General features: G+C 32.1%; 3 protein-coding genes across 4 annotated transcripts; 1 reads left to right on the forward strand and 2 right to left on the reverse strand.

The window, feature by feature from the left end:
- Positions 1-3569: 3569 nt before the first annotated feature.
- LOC105772734 (synaptotagmin-1) lies at positions 3570-9762 on the forward strand. Of its 2 annotated transcripts, XM_052628797.1 has the most exons (12): positions 3570-3680; positions 4275-4373; positions 4481-4531; positions 4637-4760; positions 5285-5403; positions 5487-5588; positions 6537-6611; positions 6766-6842; positions 6949-7209; positions 7607-8012; positions 8987-9118; positions 9511-9762. In XM_052628797.1, exons 1-12 carry the CDS (start codon positions 3570-3572, stop codon positions 9640-9642), a joined length of 1689 nt encoding a protein of 562 aa, XP_052484757.1. In that variant the 3' UTR covers positions 9643-9762. The 2 variants fall into 2 exon arrangements, with proteins under 2 accessions (XP_052484757.1, XP_052484759.1); XM_052628799.1 differs by lacking the exons at positions 3570-3680; positions 4275-4373; positions 4481-4531; positions 4637-4760 and having other exon boundaries at positions 5149-5403; positions 6949-7195; positions 7659-8012; positions 9511-9761.
- A 676-nt stretch (positions 9763-10438) lies between these two features.
- On the reverse strand, positions 10439-13971 carry LOC105772765 (peptidyl-prolyl cis-trans isomerase CYP21-1). Its single transcript, XM_012594207.2, has 7 exons — positions 13612-13971; positions 12802-12883; positions 12650-12697; positions 12038-12061; positions 11768-11950; positions 11551-11626; positions 10439-10827 (listed from the first exon to the last, which is right to left on the reverse strand). Exons 1-7 carry the CDS (start codon positions 13708-13710, stop codon positions 10665-10667), a joined length of 675 nt encoding a protein of 224 aa, XP_012449661.1. The 5' UTR covers positions 13711-13971; the 3' UTR covers positions 10439-10664.
- Positions 13972-14724: 753 nt separating this feature from the next.
- LOC128039806 (uncharacterized) lies at positions 14725-15648 on the reverse strand. Its single transcript, XM_052628389.1, has one exon. It carries the CDS (start codon positions 15646-15648, stop codon positions 14725-14727), a length of 924 nt encoding a protein of 307 aa, XP_052484349.1.
- Between the last annotated feature and the right edge of the window lie 858 nt (positions 15649-16506).

Below are 16506 nucleotides of genomic sequence, written 5' to 3' on the forward strand. Positions count from 1 at the left end.
GTCATAATTGAGGCGGCATAAATGTATATATATTATAAATATTTAAAGTTAAAAGATATATAATATTATAATATTAAAAGTTAAAAGTTAAGTATATATATATTATTATATTATAATAATTAAATAAAAAAAAGAATAGAAAAAGAAGAGCATAGAAACGAAACAGAAGAGAAAAAGGAAAGAAAAGGAGAAAGAAGGAGAATTAGGGTTTCAAGTGTTCAAAGTTCAAATTGGTTAGTCAATTTAGTCCCTTTTTTGTAATTTTTATGTTTTTGGAATCCCGGTACTACATACTGCTCGACCCATGTCAAAATTTTAGAAATTATTAAGTTTTTAAGTGATGTTTATGTTGTATAATTTTGTATTAGGGATTAAATTGATAGATTTTTTAAGTTAGAAATGAAAAAGGATTGAATTGTAGAATAAATTATAAATTTTGAGTATTAGGGACTAAATTGTGAAAATTTGAAATTTAGGAATTTAAGTGAAATTAAGGAGTTAAATCTAGTCTAAAGTGGAATTTGTATGAAAATATAAGATTGACTGTGAAGAAATAAAATTAGTCTCGATTTAGGGACTAATTTGGAATTTAGGCAAATATTGAGTAAAAATTGAGATATTGAATGAGATTGAATTGTGTTGTATTGATGAATTTAAATATGAAATTGAATTGTGTTGTATTGATGAATTTTAATTGTTTTAATTCCGTAGCTAACGTCATACCGGAATCCTCGACTAAAAAGGGAAAAGATAAATTCGACGAGGAATAGCTCGGAATTTCTGGTTTGCATTTCTATAATCCGAATCTAATTATTACTCGTTGTATTTTGATTAAATGTTATGGTAAGTGATTAATGTGAGAATTATTGTGTTTTACAATTGAAATAGATTGATTTAGTATGTGATGAATTTATTGATTTATATTGATTGAATTTGTATATATATAAAATATATTGATTATTTGAATTAAAATGAATATTGGTTGTATTTGGAAAGTTAATTGAAACCATATTAACTGTATCGGGCTGAGTCGGATATAGGTGGCATGCCATAGGATTGGAAGAGTTCAGGGATTTCTTCGACTTCGAGTCAATGAGACACTGGGTGTCAATTTATTACTCCGGATTAATTCGATGAGGCACTGGGCGCTAATTTACTTCGGTTTAACCGATGAGACACTAGGTGTCAATTTATTACTTTGAATTATCTGATGAGGCACTGCGTGCCAAACTGGTGTGTTTTGGTTGGATCCGTGTATCTGTTCAAGTCCAAGTCATGTTAATAAAGGTAAATAAATAATAAAGTCTTATAATTGATATTGAAATGGAATGATATGAGAAATGAAGTGGAATAGTGAATTGAATATGGTATGGATAAAACAATTGCATAAATGAAATGTGATTAAAATTGTGAAAAGCTATTTCTATAGCAAGTGATGGAAAATTTAGAATTGTATGGTTTTAAATGTTCAATTGTGCTTAACATTTTATTATACATATTATTTTATTTTATTTTTAAATATTTGGATTATAGAAATACCACTGAGTTTTTACTCAGCGTACAGTTTTGTTTTTCATGTGCAGGTTAGGTACTTAATTTTGATCGTCGATTCAGCATCCAACAACTATCCCGAACTCAAACGTGGTGATGTTTTTCCTTTTGTGTCGGCATGTACCTAGGGTGTCTAAATATTAATCATTTTTTAGATTGATTGTAAATAAGATTATAAGTTAGTATTGGTTGGTTATATACATATAAATATGTGTTTATGTTTGAGGTCATATTATGGCAAGTTTAAGTTAATGTTTAAATGAACATGAAATAGGTAAAATAGATTGAATTTGGCATGTTTACAAATTGGATTTGAATGATGTTTTATTGGTATGTTTTGATGATATAATTGTGGTACCTATGAGGATACACTGGTTAGGCACCTAAGATGATTGTTTTGACATATTTTGGATGTGTTTGATTGTGTTTTGAATTGGTTAAACGAATGGTTTTTGTGTTGCTTATTGTTCAAGATTGTAGGGAATGGTAAACTTATTTTCCAAGCTTGCAGGGAATGGTAAACTTCTTGTTAAAGTTTTTTCTGGACTGTGTGAGACACATTGCCTGACCACACGGGCGTGTGAACCCTGCAGCTTTGAAAATTTTTAATATTTTACGAAAAATCCTCTGAGTCTCCGAATTAGTCCCGATTTGTTTCTAACATGTATTTTGGGCCTCGATGGCTCAAATAAGAGGCATTATGTATGAATATAATTTATTTTTGACCTGAATATTATGTGATATCAATGTATAAATTTATGTCTGTTTGATCGATAAGTTTTGGTAATGCTCTAAAACCCTATTCTGACGACGGATGTGGGTTAGGGGTGTTACACATGGATATCATATAGTTCATGTGCTAGTGTTGACAAGGGCAAAGGCATGCCCTCCCCCTTCCCTCGAAAGGTAAAATTTTTATTCAACTCCTTAAAATTTTATAAAAATTACATGTCATTATAATGGTAAAATTACTAAAACATTTTTTCTAGCTTTGCCCTAAGTGTTAATCTTGGGTTATAAGTGTTAAAATTACCATTAACTTGTGATGCGTATGTTTTGGGCAAAACCGTGAGATCCAATAGGCCAAAGCAGACAATACCTGTAGGTTGGTATAGACCATACCATAACGTATATGACATTAAGAACTAATAATGTCTAAATTGATTGTTAGAATTATCATGTAATGACACTTCAAGGACTCAATTAAACATTGTGTAGTTTATGGACCATAAATTGAATATATTTAATGCAATTAATCCTAAAACATAAGTATTTTTAACTTTATAACTATTAAATTTTTTTTCTAAAGTTACAACTACAATAATAATTGTATTATGAATATTGGTTCAAATAACAATAATCAAAGTTATTAATTACTAAACAAGATCGGACTATTAATTAAAATATATTTAAATTTAGATAAAAATAAATCTTCATAAAATCTACATACAGTAAAACATCAATTAAAATAAATATATACCGACAACCCATATATAATTTAGAAAGACTCCTAAAAAATCTTCGACTTTAATTATTAAATTTATATAAAGGATAGAGTCCTCCCGCCTTACTCGTCAACAAAAAACAAAAAAAAAAAACCCGTTAAAAACCGAACTGCTTTGTTGTCAGTTTCCGCCATTTTTTCTCATCCTACGTGTAAAGTGCCAAACAAAATATAAAAAAAATAAAAATTCAGTTACACAAAAAGCTCTGATTATTCGTTAATCTTCAGTGTAAGAATTTTTACAATTTTTAAGCATTCAAATATTGCCCACGATACGAAATTTAATCGAATTTTTTGTTTTTAAAATTTTAAATTTTCGAAATAATGATCAGTGAAGGACAATTAAGTCACTCTATTGTTTTTTTTAACTTTGATTTGCCGCTGCAAATAGTAAATTCTGGTTTGATTTCCCGGTAAAATTTCGAGGAAGAAATTTTCATTAACGAGATTGATTCATCCCAAGAAAATCGTGATTTAAGGCTCGACTTACTGTTTGTGTGTGTTCGTTGAATTGATGGGTTTTGTGGGTACTGTGTTGGGCATTTTTGGATTCGGATTTGGGATTACAGCGGGTCTTGTGATCGGTTATTACTTCTTCATCTACATCCAGCCTAGCGATGTCGCGGTAATCCTTGTTTATGCAGTAGAAAAGTTGTTTTATTGCTTAGAGTTCTTATTAGATTGAAGTTCAAGTTAAAATATGTTGATTCCTTTGATTTTTTCTCAAACATGGTTAGTTTATTAGACGATTAGTAGATGCTTATTAGAGAAAATGGCTTTCGAAAATTTTAAGATTGCATAAAGGCTTTAAGCTATTATTGTTACCTGTCGACATTGCATGAAATAGTTTCCTTATTCGTTTTGCATCCTGAATGAATGAATTAACTAGTTAAATTCTTCAGTCATGTAACTGGTGGGAGCCGTAGCATTCAAAATCAACTCAAATCACAGTAGCTTAATCACATCATACGCTTATATTGTTTGAAATTTTGAATCAATGTTTTAATTTCAGGGTTTAGTTTTCATTCTAGTATCAGGGGCCTCTAAAATAAGCTACAAATGGGGCTTCTAGATCTTTTGTAATTTGTTCTTGAAAAATGTCGGAAAAGGAACATACAACGAGAGCTGAAAGAAAAAGAATGTCACATGAATATTTGATATCTGTCTCCTTTGTTTACGTTTTATGGAGTTTTATTTATATACATGTTTGTTTTACCAGGATCCAGAAATCCGACCTCTGGTCGAGGAAGATCAAGAGACATTACAAAAGATGCTTCCAGAGATACCATTCTGGGTAAAAAACCCAGACTACGATCGTGTAAAGAGCTACCATTTATGTTTATCACAATCTTCCCATGTCCTTATGCCTTACTGCAATGGAATCTAAAAGCTATTTTCAATTTTGGTTCTGGTTTTTTTGTGTAGCTTGACTGGCTAAACAAGTTTTTGGAGTATATGTGGCCTAATCTTAACAAGGTTTAACTTCTAGTCCCCACTAACAGTTATCTTTTCTTGGTATCTTGGTTTTTTCTGAACATGTTTGTCCTCAGCTCTTTTTCTCATGTACTTGGTCTTTTGTAGGCCATCTGCGCAACTGTCAAGGGCATTGTCAAACCCATAATTGATGAACAAATTCCACAATATAAAATTGATGCTGTTGAATTTGAAGCACTTACATTAGGATCTTTGCCGCCAACTTTCCAAGGTTAGTTAATCAATTGCCCTAATGGTTGTTCTTCCACCTATTAATCCTGTGTCACTTGTCCTTTTGTTTAGAAAGGCATCTTCAGGAGAAGCTGAGTAAATACGGAGAACTCTGCTTGGTAATCTTGAATAGGTATTGGAAATAGTGAAAATGAAATTGTATTTAGCATGAATGTTATCTTGGAATGCCACATTCTAGGATGTGGTAAATTATTGGAGAAGTCAGCATGTCACAAAAAAGACAAGGTAGATTATTTTATTATGTTAATTTTAATACTTTGCGCTCCATGCTGAGATAGATTTTAGGCCACACGATAAAGGTAGGTTAAGTCTTTCCTATACCGAAACTAGAGGTGTATCTCTTGCATTGGATGTTTAGATGTGGGAGAAGCATACTCCTCCCACAAATGTTTGGTGCTTAAAGTCATTAAATAAGAGCCTACATTTTCATATAGAAAACCATATATTTCTTTTCTTTTCCTTGAGATTTCTTCCTGATCTTGTTTATCTTCTTCTCATTGATAGGTATGAAGATTTATGTCACGGAAGAGAAGGAGCTAATCATGGAACCATCAATAAAATGGGCAGCAAATGCCAATGTTACTATTGCTGTAAAAGCATATGGACTGAAGGCAACTGCTCAGGTCATTACGATTTTACATTGAACTATTTGTGTTGGAGATCTGGGAGAGGTTGTTTGTTAATTGTGTTGCTTGGATTGTTGCAGGTTGTTGATTTGCAAGTGTTTGCTCTACCACGCATTACCTTGAAGCCTTTGGTCCCAAGCTTTCCATGTTTTGCAAACATCTTCGTCTCTTTGATGGATAAGGTTTGGTATTATGGATAAAATTAAATACAAATTCCATTATTTGTATCTTTGATATTCCAACATTTTAATGTGATAAAGTATATTATAGATTTTAACTACAAATTTTGTGCCTATCCACGTAAAGTAAATGCTAGGTGTGCCCTTTCTTTGACACGTATTTAGTAGGTAAATGGAATAGTATTTTATAGACCAAATATAAAGGTAGCCAGAGTACTCTTATCTAGCATCAACTCCCTTAGACTATTAATTCATCAGCTCTAAGTAGATGGGCCTTTTAGAATACTCTAGGAATTGACCATTGTGCGCAAGCTGTGACATTCTCTAAACTTTTCTATGCTGGTACCCAGATTTCACTTTAAGACATCATGTTTTTCAAATTTCATGATGAAGTATAATTGAGTTTCGGAATGATATCTTGATCTCCAAAATTGATCAAATAATTTTTTTTTTATTGTTACATTTTTGGTATTCAGCACTTGATAGTTCTGAAGCCAAAGTAGCCCTTCAATAAATAAATCCTAGTTTCCCATAGACTTTTTCAAGACCATCTTATCAGTAGGGATGTTGAAGTAGACTAATATTAATATGTTCAGACATTCTTGTAAAAATATAAGAGGAACTTGTATAGATAACTCTTAATGAATGAGTGAGTATTCAAATGCACAAATTATAATTGCAAAAAGGGGGAACTATATCACTGCTCTGGTTCATTAGCCTAAGGAAATCAGTTCACTGGATAACTCTTAATGAAAGGTTTAAGCATCCAATTGCACAAGTTACATTTGAGAAATGGGAGATCTGTGTCATAGCTTCTAGTTTACTAGTCTACATATACGGTAATTAGTTTACTTTCTCTCTTTTGGATGTATTATTTCTTCCTTTCCTTTTCACTTTTAGATGAATAGTGATTGGCTCTTTCCTTTTCTTTTTTGGTCCTCTTGTCTGCAGCCTTATGTTGACTTTGGGCTGAAGGTTGTAGGGATTGATCTCATGTCAGTACCTATTCTCTACAGGTTTGTCCAGGTAAAATGTCATATAATTCTCTGGCTCATTCTCTTTTAGGCATTGTTTTCCCTTAAATGCAAAAGTTTTATCCATAGAAGTTCTCATTAATGCCCAACTGGCTTTGTCTATATGAATCATAGTTTTGAATGTTAAATAAGTCACTGTAATGCAGGAAATTATCAAAGATCAGGTAGCCAACATGTATCATTGGCCTAAAACTCTTGAAGTACAAATTCTGGATCCAGCAAAGTAAGCTTCAAGATGCTATCATGTTTTTTATTCTAAGTTATGTTTGTCATTTTTTTTTTACTTTCACCTTTTAATTCTTGGCTTATAAACCCATTTGAACTTGCAGAGCTTTTGATCGACCTGTAGGACTTCTTCATGTGAAAGTTATAAGGGCGCTGAAACTACAAAAGAAAGATCTTTTGGGTGCATCAGACCCTTATGTGAAAATAAAGCTAACCGATAGTAAGCTTCCGTCTAAACAAACCACAGTGAAGATGAAGAACTTGAACCCTGAATGGAATGAGGATTTCAACTTTACAGTTAAAGATCCACTAACGCAGATCTTAAAACTTCATGTTATCGACTGGGAACAGGTAAGTTTTCATGGGTTTTGGTTAAATCACTTTTTGGAGCTTGAACTTAACAACTATTTCACATTAGGGCCTTAACTTTTTTTTTTTGTCTAAGTTAGGATTTAAACTTGACAATTGTTCTCACATTAGAACTTGAACCTTTTTTTGACTAAGTTAGTCCAGGATATTTTCTTGAAAACCCTAAAATTTAGGTTTCAATGTGAGAACAATTGTCAAACTTAAACCTCAATACGGGAACAATTATTAAGTTTAAGAATTAACTTAAATAAAAAAAATATTCAAACCCTAATTGGCAAGTTTAAGGCCTTGAACCAAAAAAAAATTTAAACCCAATATAGGAATAGTTACTAATTTTCGTGCTCCAAATAGTGGTTTAACTTTTTTTTTTTTTTTATGATGCGAAGTTTTAAGCTCTTTCTTTTTTCACCTTGTTGTTACCTTAAATATTAGTTGTTTTGCTCAGATTGGCAAGCATGACAAAATGGGTATGAATGAGGTTCCACTGAAAGATCTTACTCCAGATGAGCCAAAACTTATGACCCTTGCACTCGTTAAAAAAAAAGATACAAACGATGCTCAAAACGACAAGTCTCGTGGGCAGCTTGTAGTGGAACTAACATATAAGCCCTTCAAAGAAGAAGAGCTACCGAAAACTTTCCAACAAACGAAAACATTGCTGGTTAGGGCTCCTGATAATACACCTGATGGTGGAGGTATGCTTGTAGTCATAGTCCATGAGGCAGAAGATGTCGAAGGAAAGCATCACAATAATCCGTATGTGCGTATTCTCTTTAGAGGCGAGAAGAGAAAGACTAAGGTATGTTATTTATATCCCAATAGCTGCATCAAATCAGTTGAGTACACATACAAAAGAAAAGGTGAATGTACCTTAGAGGTCACTTTATTATAGAGACTTCATCAAATTAGTCCCTCTACTATTAAATGGATCAATTTAGTCTCTTTACTATTAAAAATAATCAAATAATGTCAAATTGGAATAGAGCTAACATTCACTCTTTAAAAAATATCATTTATTGTTTAAATTTTTGTTAATGAATTCTTTTGTTTGAAATTAAACGCAATTGAAAAAATAATTTTAAATTTTTTTGTATAGAAAATGTTAACTCTGTTATAATTTGGACTTATTTGATTCTTTTAATAGTATAAAGGCTAAATTGATCCATTTAATAGAGGATTAATTTGATCCAATCCCTATAATATATGTACCTCCCAGGTACTTTAACCGTTATTTATATCCCAATAGCAGACATATCAGTTGAGTTCGCATGCAAAAGAAACAATGAATGTATCTTGGAGTTCACTCTATTATAGGACCTTATCAAATTAGTCTGTTTACTATTAAATGGATCAATTTAGTCTTTGTATTATTAAAAGAACCAAATAATGTCAAATTAGAATAGGCTTGACATTTATTGTATAAAATGTCATTTACTATTTAATAGAGTTAATATATTTAAAGTATTTATGGTTTAGTAAATTAAATTTTTGTTTGGAATTGAATTACAATTGAAAAAAATAATTTTTAAGATATTTTTTATACAATAAATGTTAACTCTATTATAATTTAGCTTTATTTAATTCTTTTTAATAGTATAAGGATTAAATTGATCCATTTAATAATAGAGGGACTAATTTGATCCAGTCCCTATGATACAGGGACCTCCTAGGTACTTTAACCAAAAGAAACACAAGCATGGCACCCAAGTGATGGTTTCCTTATCAGTTGTTTGTATTGGTTGACATGTTGTGTAATTTTATTTATTGGTGCAGAAAATAAGGAAAACCAGAGATCCAAGATGGGAAGAAGAGTTCACGTTTATGTTAGATGAACCCCCTATAAATGATAAAATTCATTTGGAAGTTTACAGCAGTTCATCAAGGATAGGCCTGCGGCGCCCAAAGGTACTCTTTTTGCACCATTGCTTGCATGTTATGTACCATTATCTCTTTCGTTTTACAGCCATATATATATATATATATATATATATATATATATATATATATAAAGTGACTTGGGTTTGGTCCAAGGGACCCTGAACCCCATGGTTCCAGGCACACACCGTGGATGTCTCAAGTGCTCAGGTCTATAAAGATATACGGCATGGTTGTTGTTTAGAGACTACCATTGCAACATGTTTAAAATACACACACTTTCACTCACATACTCGTAACTAACATTTACCACTGAGTCGGAGTAACATAGATGCCAACATTTTTGCCAGGCATTCCAAGTATGATTTTTTAGATTGCCGCAATTATACATACAATCAACTATATATGTATTTATGGAACAGGAATCACTAGGTTTTATCGATATCAATCTCTCAAATGTTGTTAACAACAAAAGAATTAATGAGAGATACCATCTCATTGATTCTAAAAATGGACGGATTCAAATTGAGTTGCAGTGGAGAACTAAAGATTAACATGTTTCTTTCTTTTACCTTGAATGTTGTTGAATTTTTTCCAATGAAATTAAACCATCTCTTAATTTTTTTCATTTGATTGAATAGGTCTTTGTTTGCTTCTGTATACTATTGTGATAATAGCACCAATTAAAAACAATCTATTATAATGGTTTTATACATTAATCAGTGTTTAATGATATTTAAAAATAAAATATATATGATGCATTCGTATGTAGGGTAAGTCTAGAAGAAAAATTATGAGAATCAAAATTGAATTATAAATTCATATATCAGTTTATGTTTTAATCATTTTAAAAGAACTAAACATATATTTTTTTTCATTTTGGATGGTTAAATTGTAATTTTATTATATATAAATTTATAATTTAATAATTTATAAAAGGGACAAAATTGTAATTGTAATTGTAATTTTCTTAGAAGCTAGGGCTCCTCCTATTTGTCCCTTACATTTGCGGCATATGTGTATTTAAGATTTGAAATGAAAAATTAATCCTTGAATTTGGCTAATTTTTTTATCTTTTTAATGTCATGTTAATTTCATTATTGAAATTGTGATAACATAACATTTTGAGATCATATCACATCATTGCTTAAAAATACATTAAATTTTTAAAATATATTATATCATTATAAATGTTGCCTTATCTTTAATGAGAACATGTAAATTCATAACTAATTTTATATTCATATTCAAATACATATACATATACATGTGCATCAACACAAACATCAAATAGTTAATGGAGCTAAAACAATAATAAAAGCACTACCATTTCCTGATAATTGCTTGAAATTATTTGTTAATAATAGTTGCCAAATATAATTAACTAAAAAACAGGTGAGCTACAATATTTTTTAAGTGAAGCCTATATTTCTTGGTCTTTGATCTAATAAAGTAGTTCATAAAGGAAATGATACAATGGAGCAAAATATGAATCAAATATATTAGAAAGAAATCAGCAAAATAAAAAACAACAAAAAGGAAAAATCCTCTCAGTTTTTTTATATAAACAGGAGCTTCATGTTTCCTCATCCCATTTGCTCTTTGGTATCTCACCGGAGTCGGCGATTATCACCTTCTTTCTAGGTTTCCCACTGTAGGTCCCGGCTCCGCCTTCGATCATATACACAATGTCCATGCCTTGAATAACCTTACCGAAAACAACATGCTCTCCATCCAACCTGAAACGATCATATATCACGATTATAAAATTTAGTCATTCACTCAATCGACAAGAAATTTTGTTATGAGAAAAGAGTAAAGGAATTCGAGATAGAACATCTCAAATTATTGTTGAGATAAACAGGCATACGGTTAGTAACCTTTCGTAGTCAATGCATTTCACATTAATCGTTCAAATAATGATAAAAGTACTATGAAGACCTCTATTCTAGGAACCAAATTGCATTTTGCTCCTCTACTTAAAATGGTCAAATTGGTCCCTATACATTAGATCAAAGAACAAATTGATTCTTTCTGTTAAAAATCATCCACTGTACTTTTACAAACTGGCTTGGTTGATAAAATAACCAGACAGGGACACATGACATGCCACGTGTACCTCATGAAGACTACATAAACTTGTTTTTAATAGTAAAAATTGATGGAATTTTTTTAACAAAAAGATTCAATTTGCTCTTTAATCTAAGATACAAGAACTAATTTGCTCATTTTTTTAATGAGGCAAAATGCAATCCGACTCTTAGTACAAAAGCCTACATAAAACTTTTACCTCCCGACAATTGGAATAACCAAAAAACATATTTATTTTAGTATATCGATATGCAGCTTTGTTCAATTATTATAATTCTCTACATTAGGATTCTACACGCATTTTTTGTTTTCAGTCTAATTCTTCCTACATACAGCTAGATTTCGACATGCTACTACGTCGTTTAGCTTACCAACTGGCTTTGACAGTGGTGATATAAAACTGAGAGCCATTGGAATCAGGTCCTGAATTAGCCATGGAAACTACACCTGCAAAATTTGAAGAAAATTCGAATATTAAATGGAAGAACCTTGAAAACCAAGACAACGTTAAAAGCTTCTAAGTTCCGAAAGTTGTGTTGTATCTAAACGCGAAAGACAAGACAGTTAAACTAATACATGTAAGAATACCTGCATGTGAATGTTTTATCTTAAAGTTCTCATCAGCGAAGGTGCCACCATATATAGACTCACTTCCTCTTCCATCACCATGAATGATATCACCGCCTTGAACCACGAATCCAGATATTATGCGATGGAATGGCGTTCCCTTATAATGAAGTGCTTTCCCCTTAGCACCCTTGCCTTTCTCTCCTGCAATTTTAAAGCAAAAATTTAAGCATATTTACCATCTAAAATTTATACTGCCTACAAAATTAACACAGATAAGACTTTAAGTACCTGTACACAAAGCCCTGAAATTTTCTGCAAACAAAAACGTAAAAACAATAGCGATATTAAGTAGCAAGCAACAAGCATAAATAAATATTATAAAATCCAAAATTTTCAATAACAAATGAAACAAGTTCTAGTAAAAAATGGAAACAATTGGAGAAAGAAAATTAATACAGGCGAATCAACAGCAAGGTAAGCTTATATCACACAATAATAATGGCGGTAAAAATACCAGAGGCAAAGAGGAAACTGGTTCTTTTGTCAAAATTTCATTCATTTTTATGGTTAAAAATTGGTCCTTGTACATCAAAATGCGGTAACCGTGGCACATCACATGTAATTGTATGGTTATTCTTCAATCACACTAGTTTTTAACGGTGGAAATGGATTTGCTATTTGATCTAACAAACATGAACTAATTTGCCCATTTCTTGAGTAAAATGGACAAAATGCAATCCAACTCCTAGTATAGAGGCTTTCATGGTACTTTTACCAATTAACGGCATATGACAAGGCTGAGAGTAGCTTGTACATTTTGCTAACGAGCCCATGGTTTCAAGAAATTAAGTTTACAGAGAACTAAAACTACCAGACAGAAAATTAAAATTTAAAACATACCAACAGTTTTTGGTACAACTTCGCCATACAATCCAATAACTATTCTACCTGTAAAACACAAATTATACAAAAAAAAAATGTAAGCTAAAAAAAGGATAAGATTTCTTCTCATCACTTATCCTATCCTGTAGGAATAGGTGAAGGCGTTGTACCTACACGCTGGCCATCAATATCCACATCCAAGTATACTCTGTGAGTGATTTCATGCTCTTCTTCTACAATCTTCTCTTCCTCCTAAGAAGCACAAAATACAAACTATTATTGCATTAATCTATCAAGATCGATACACATTAAAGGAAATTGCAGCCTCGAGCTTGTCTCAACCAAGCACATTCAGTTATAAAGTTCAAATTTTGAACAAGCGAATGCTCAGATTATAAGAGTATTGCATCTTTCATGAAGGGTATCACAGAAACAAGCTTTAAACTAAGCCTATATTACTTAGATGTTAGAGTCAGATACAGATACTTATCTAACATAGATATATTCAATTTTACTTTTTTCTAAATTCTTTTCATGTATTTAAAAGGGTTCAAACATGAGTACTTGAAGTAAAACTAGGCCTATGATATGAATATATGTGTGCATGTATGTATAACATAAATATATTCATTTTTTCTAATTTTTCCATGTACTTAAGTACTTCAAGTAAACGAATACTCAAAGCAACATAAAACTAGACTATTCAATGCAATCTGAGATAAACAATATCAAAAATGAAAAAAATCCAATAAATTCAAGAAAATTCCACACAGATCAACAAAATCAAATCAAAACGAAACACAACCAACCAAATTCATGAAACTAAAATTTAAATAACAACCCAAATCTGTTCTACAGTACAAAAAACAAGAAATAAACAAAAAAAAATCCAAATCAGATCCAAAGGGCAACATATTTACACATAATCCTAGAGATGGGTATATAAAAATGAACAAGAAAAAGTTTTAAAAAAAACGCACCCGTTTGGCTCCTGAGAAAGCGAAAATGAGGAGAATTGAGAGAGAAATGAAGAGAAGAAGGCACCGAGGCTGTATCAAAATCGAGATCTCCCGACGCATTTTTTTTTCCCGAAAGTTCTAAATTTTTTGCCCTAATTATTAACAATAAATCTTAATTTGATTTTCCATGAGAATTACAATGACAGGAGAAAAGGGATCTTATATTCTTTTTTCTCAAACACTATCAGTCTCGGACTCAGTCGCCAAAGAAGAAGACTGAATGAGTTTGGGCGTCGAGTTTTATTATACTATTAATTATATTTATTTTTTTTGGAAAGGAGTTTCTTTAAAGCTTTGATTGTGAGATTCAGAAGCCCCATAACTCTTTTTAAGCAAGTTCTTTTTGGACCAGGACCGGTACTCATCGGTTTTTAAATTCCAATCCTCAATTAAATAAATTATTAAAATTTATAAAAATAAGAATATTAAAAATTCAGTTTAACAGATTAATATCGATTCCCAAGCCAATCAATTTATATACTTCTCCAAATTGATCCTTCAATCGATTTTTAATTTGACCAATTGATTCAATTCAATTCAAACAACATTAATTTTAAAAGAAATTTCAGTGTGACCAAAGATAAAAGTGTAAATATAATAACAAGCAAGTAGGGCACTCACAAGGTATTCGAGTTAAACTCAAAAAAATTTAAATTTTATTTAATAATTATCTAGTCAAGTTTTAGCTTAAACAATTTGAGCTATTAATCGAGTTGAATTCAAGTATTATAATACTTAATTGAATGATTTACAAATCTAATCAAACTTTTCATTTTAATATATATTTTATATTTACAAAATTACATTTATATTTTTATTATATAAAAGAGGTTAATTACGAAAAAATTTAAACTTTTTTTTTGAAGTGGAAAACCGTGATTTCCATAAAATCAAAAAAACAAAGTCCAACAAACTGTTTTAATCAAAAGCAAAATCATCAGAAAACAACAAAGAAGAAAAGAAGAAAACCGGTAGAAAAAAGGAAACTCCAGTGCACCATTTAATCTTCTTCGATGAACTGAAGCATGGCCTCCAATGAAAAAATCAGGCCAGTCCGAACGAACCCAAGCCGAATCAGTCATTTGTTTGGGAAGTATCTCTCGTCTCCTCTGCAATCACCATGTCTCTCACCGCCGTCGAGATGTCCTCCATCCAAAAGGTATTTTCCGATTTGCTATTCCCCTCCCTTGCAATAAAATGCGCCACCCGATTAGCTTCCCTTCTTGCATGTTTGAATCTAATTCGATGAAAAGTCCTCCCAATTGATTTGATATCTGTAATGACAGAATCCAAATATGCTCGATCAAAACCTTCCTGGTTGATTTTCTCAATTACCGTCCTAGAGTCCCCTTCTACCTCCACTTTGGTAAACCCGGTCTCTTTAGCAAAAAGAAGCCTTTGAAAGCAGGCTATAGCTTCTGCCAAGAACGCATCTAAGATATTGCCATGGTGAGTAACTCCACTTCCAATTACCTTTCCTCTTTCATTTCTAATAATAAAACCCGAACATGAACTCTTCGTTTGGCTTTTGTAGGCTGCATCAAAATTCAGTTTAACCCACGAAACTTGAGGAGGTCTCCAACAGTCTGAACCCACCGCCTTCACTACAGGTAATTTCTCATTTAACACTCTCAATTCATCAACCATACTTAAGATTTTTGCTATTGAATTCTGCTTTGTTGTTGAAATACCTTCCATCACTTGTTTGTTACGAGCCCACCAGATTGCCCAAATCGCTATGATAACCTTTTCCCAGATCCTCTCTTCCTTATGTTGGACTAGGTGAAAAAACCATTGCCAAAAAGTCTCCAAATTCAGATTACTACCCCAGGAAATACCTATCCCAGTCCATATTTCTTTGACACTATTACATTCTACAACCACATGTAGAAAAGACTCTGAAGCCGTATTACACCGAGGACAAATTGCAGAAGTTCTAATCCTCCGATTAAAGAGCACTTGGTCTGTTGGCAAGAAGTCTCTTAAAGCTCGCCACATCGTTATTTTGATCTTAGCAGGTATAGATAGAGACCACAATTTTTTAACACCATTTGGGTATCTTATGATATTTCCGTAGTATCACTTTAAAGCATGAGTTCTTTATAACCACTACGTACAGTATACTGACCCGTTTTCTCCCCACGCCACACTTGACAGTCTTTACTTATAGCTTTAGAAAGAGGAATGCACTTGATCGCCTCCACCTCTTCATTGGAAAAAAGGCTGGTAATTATCTCTTCTTTCCATTTTTGATTTTCCTGATCAATTAGTTCATTCACTGTTTGGACTGAATAATTAGTGTATTGATCTTGTTCCCAGCCAATTGTGGCAACCAACGATCATACCAAATCGAAATATTCTCACATGTTCCAACCCTCCATCCCATTCGACTTTCCAGCAAACCTCGTGCCGCATAAATACTTTACCAAGTATACGGCGGGTGATTCCCAAGTCTTGCTTCCCAAAAGCTTGACCGATGGTAATAGTTGGCTTTATAAATTCTAGCTAACAATGAATCTGGATTAACTACTAACCGCCATCCTTGTTTAGCTAACAAAGCGATATTAAATTTCCCTATGTCACGAAAATTTAATCCACCCCTCTCTTTAGCTTTGCATAATTCAGCCCAACAGCTCCAATGTAAACCTCGACGATTACCTCCCTTATTCCACCAGAATCTATTCATAACTTTTTCCATATCAACACACAACGACTTCGAAAAGAAAACAAGACATGGCGTAAATCGGGATAGCCTGTAGCACAGCTTTAATAAAGACTTCTTTACCCCCTTGAGAAAGCATACGACTCCCCCATCCCTTCACCCTTTTTCTCAACCTATCAACTATATTTTGAAAC

This window comes from Gossypium raimondii, chromosome 1, assembly GCF_025698545.1.
Source record: "Gossypium raimondii isolate GPD5lz chromosome 1, ASM2569854v1, whole genome shotgun sequence".
Taxonomy (NCBI): Eukaryota; Viridiplantae; Streptophyta; class Magnoliopsida; order Malvales; family Malvaceae; genus Gossypium; species Gossypium raimondii.

What these genes read in the sequence shown, in the direction of transcription:
- LOC105772734 (XM_052628797.1), top strand. Translation starts at nt 3,570, where the DNA reads ATGGGTTTTGTGGGTACTGTGTTGGGCATTTTTGGATTCGGATTTGGG. An exon ending in GACTGAAGGCAACTGCTCAG is followed by an intron (nt 5,404 to 5,486) that starts GTCATTACGATT and finishes GGATTGTTGCAG; the next exon opens with GTTGTTGATTTGCAAGTGTT. An exon ending in GAACAGGTAAGTTTTCATGG is followed by an intron (nt 7,210 to 7,606) that starts GTTTTGGTTAAA and finishes CGAAGTTTTAAG; the next exon opens with CTCTTTCTTTTTTCACCTTG.
- LOC105772765 (XM_012594207.2), bottom strand. Translation starts at nt 13,710, where the DNA reads ATGCGTCGGGAGATCTCGATTTTGATACAGCCTCGGTGCCTTCTTCTC. An exon ending in CTTTCTCAGGAGCCAAACGG is followed by an intron (nt 12,884 to 13,611) that starts GTGCGTTTTTTT and finishes TGTGCTTCTTAG; the next exon opens with GAGGAAGAGAAGATTGTAGA. An exon ending in TTTCAGGGCTTTGTGTACAG is followed by an intron (nt 11,951 to 12,037) that starts GTACTTAAAGTC and finishes TTAAAATTGCAG; the next exon opens with GAGAGAAAGGCAAGGGTGCT.
- LOC128039806 (XM_052628389.1), bottom strand. Translation starts at nt 15,648, where the DNA reads ATGTGGCGAGCTTTAAGAGACTTCTTGCCAACAGACCAAGTGCTCTTT.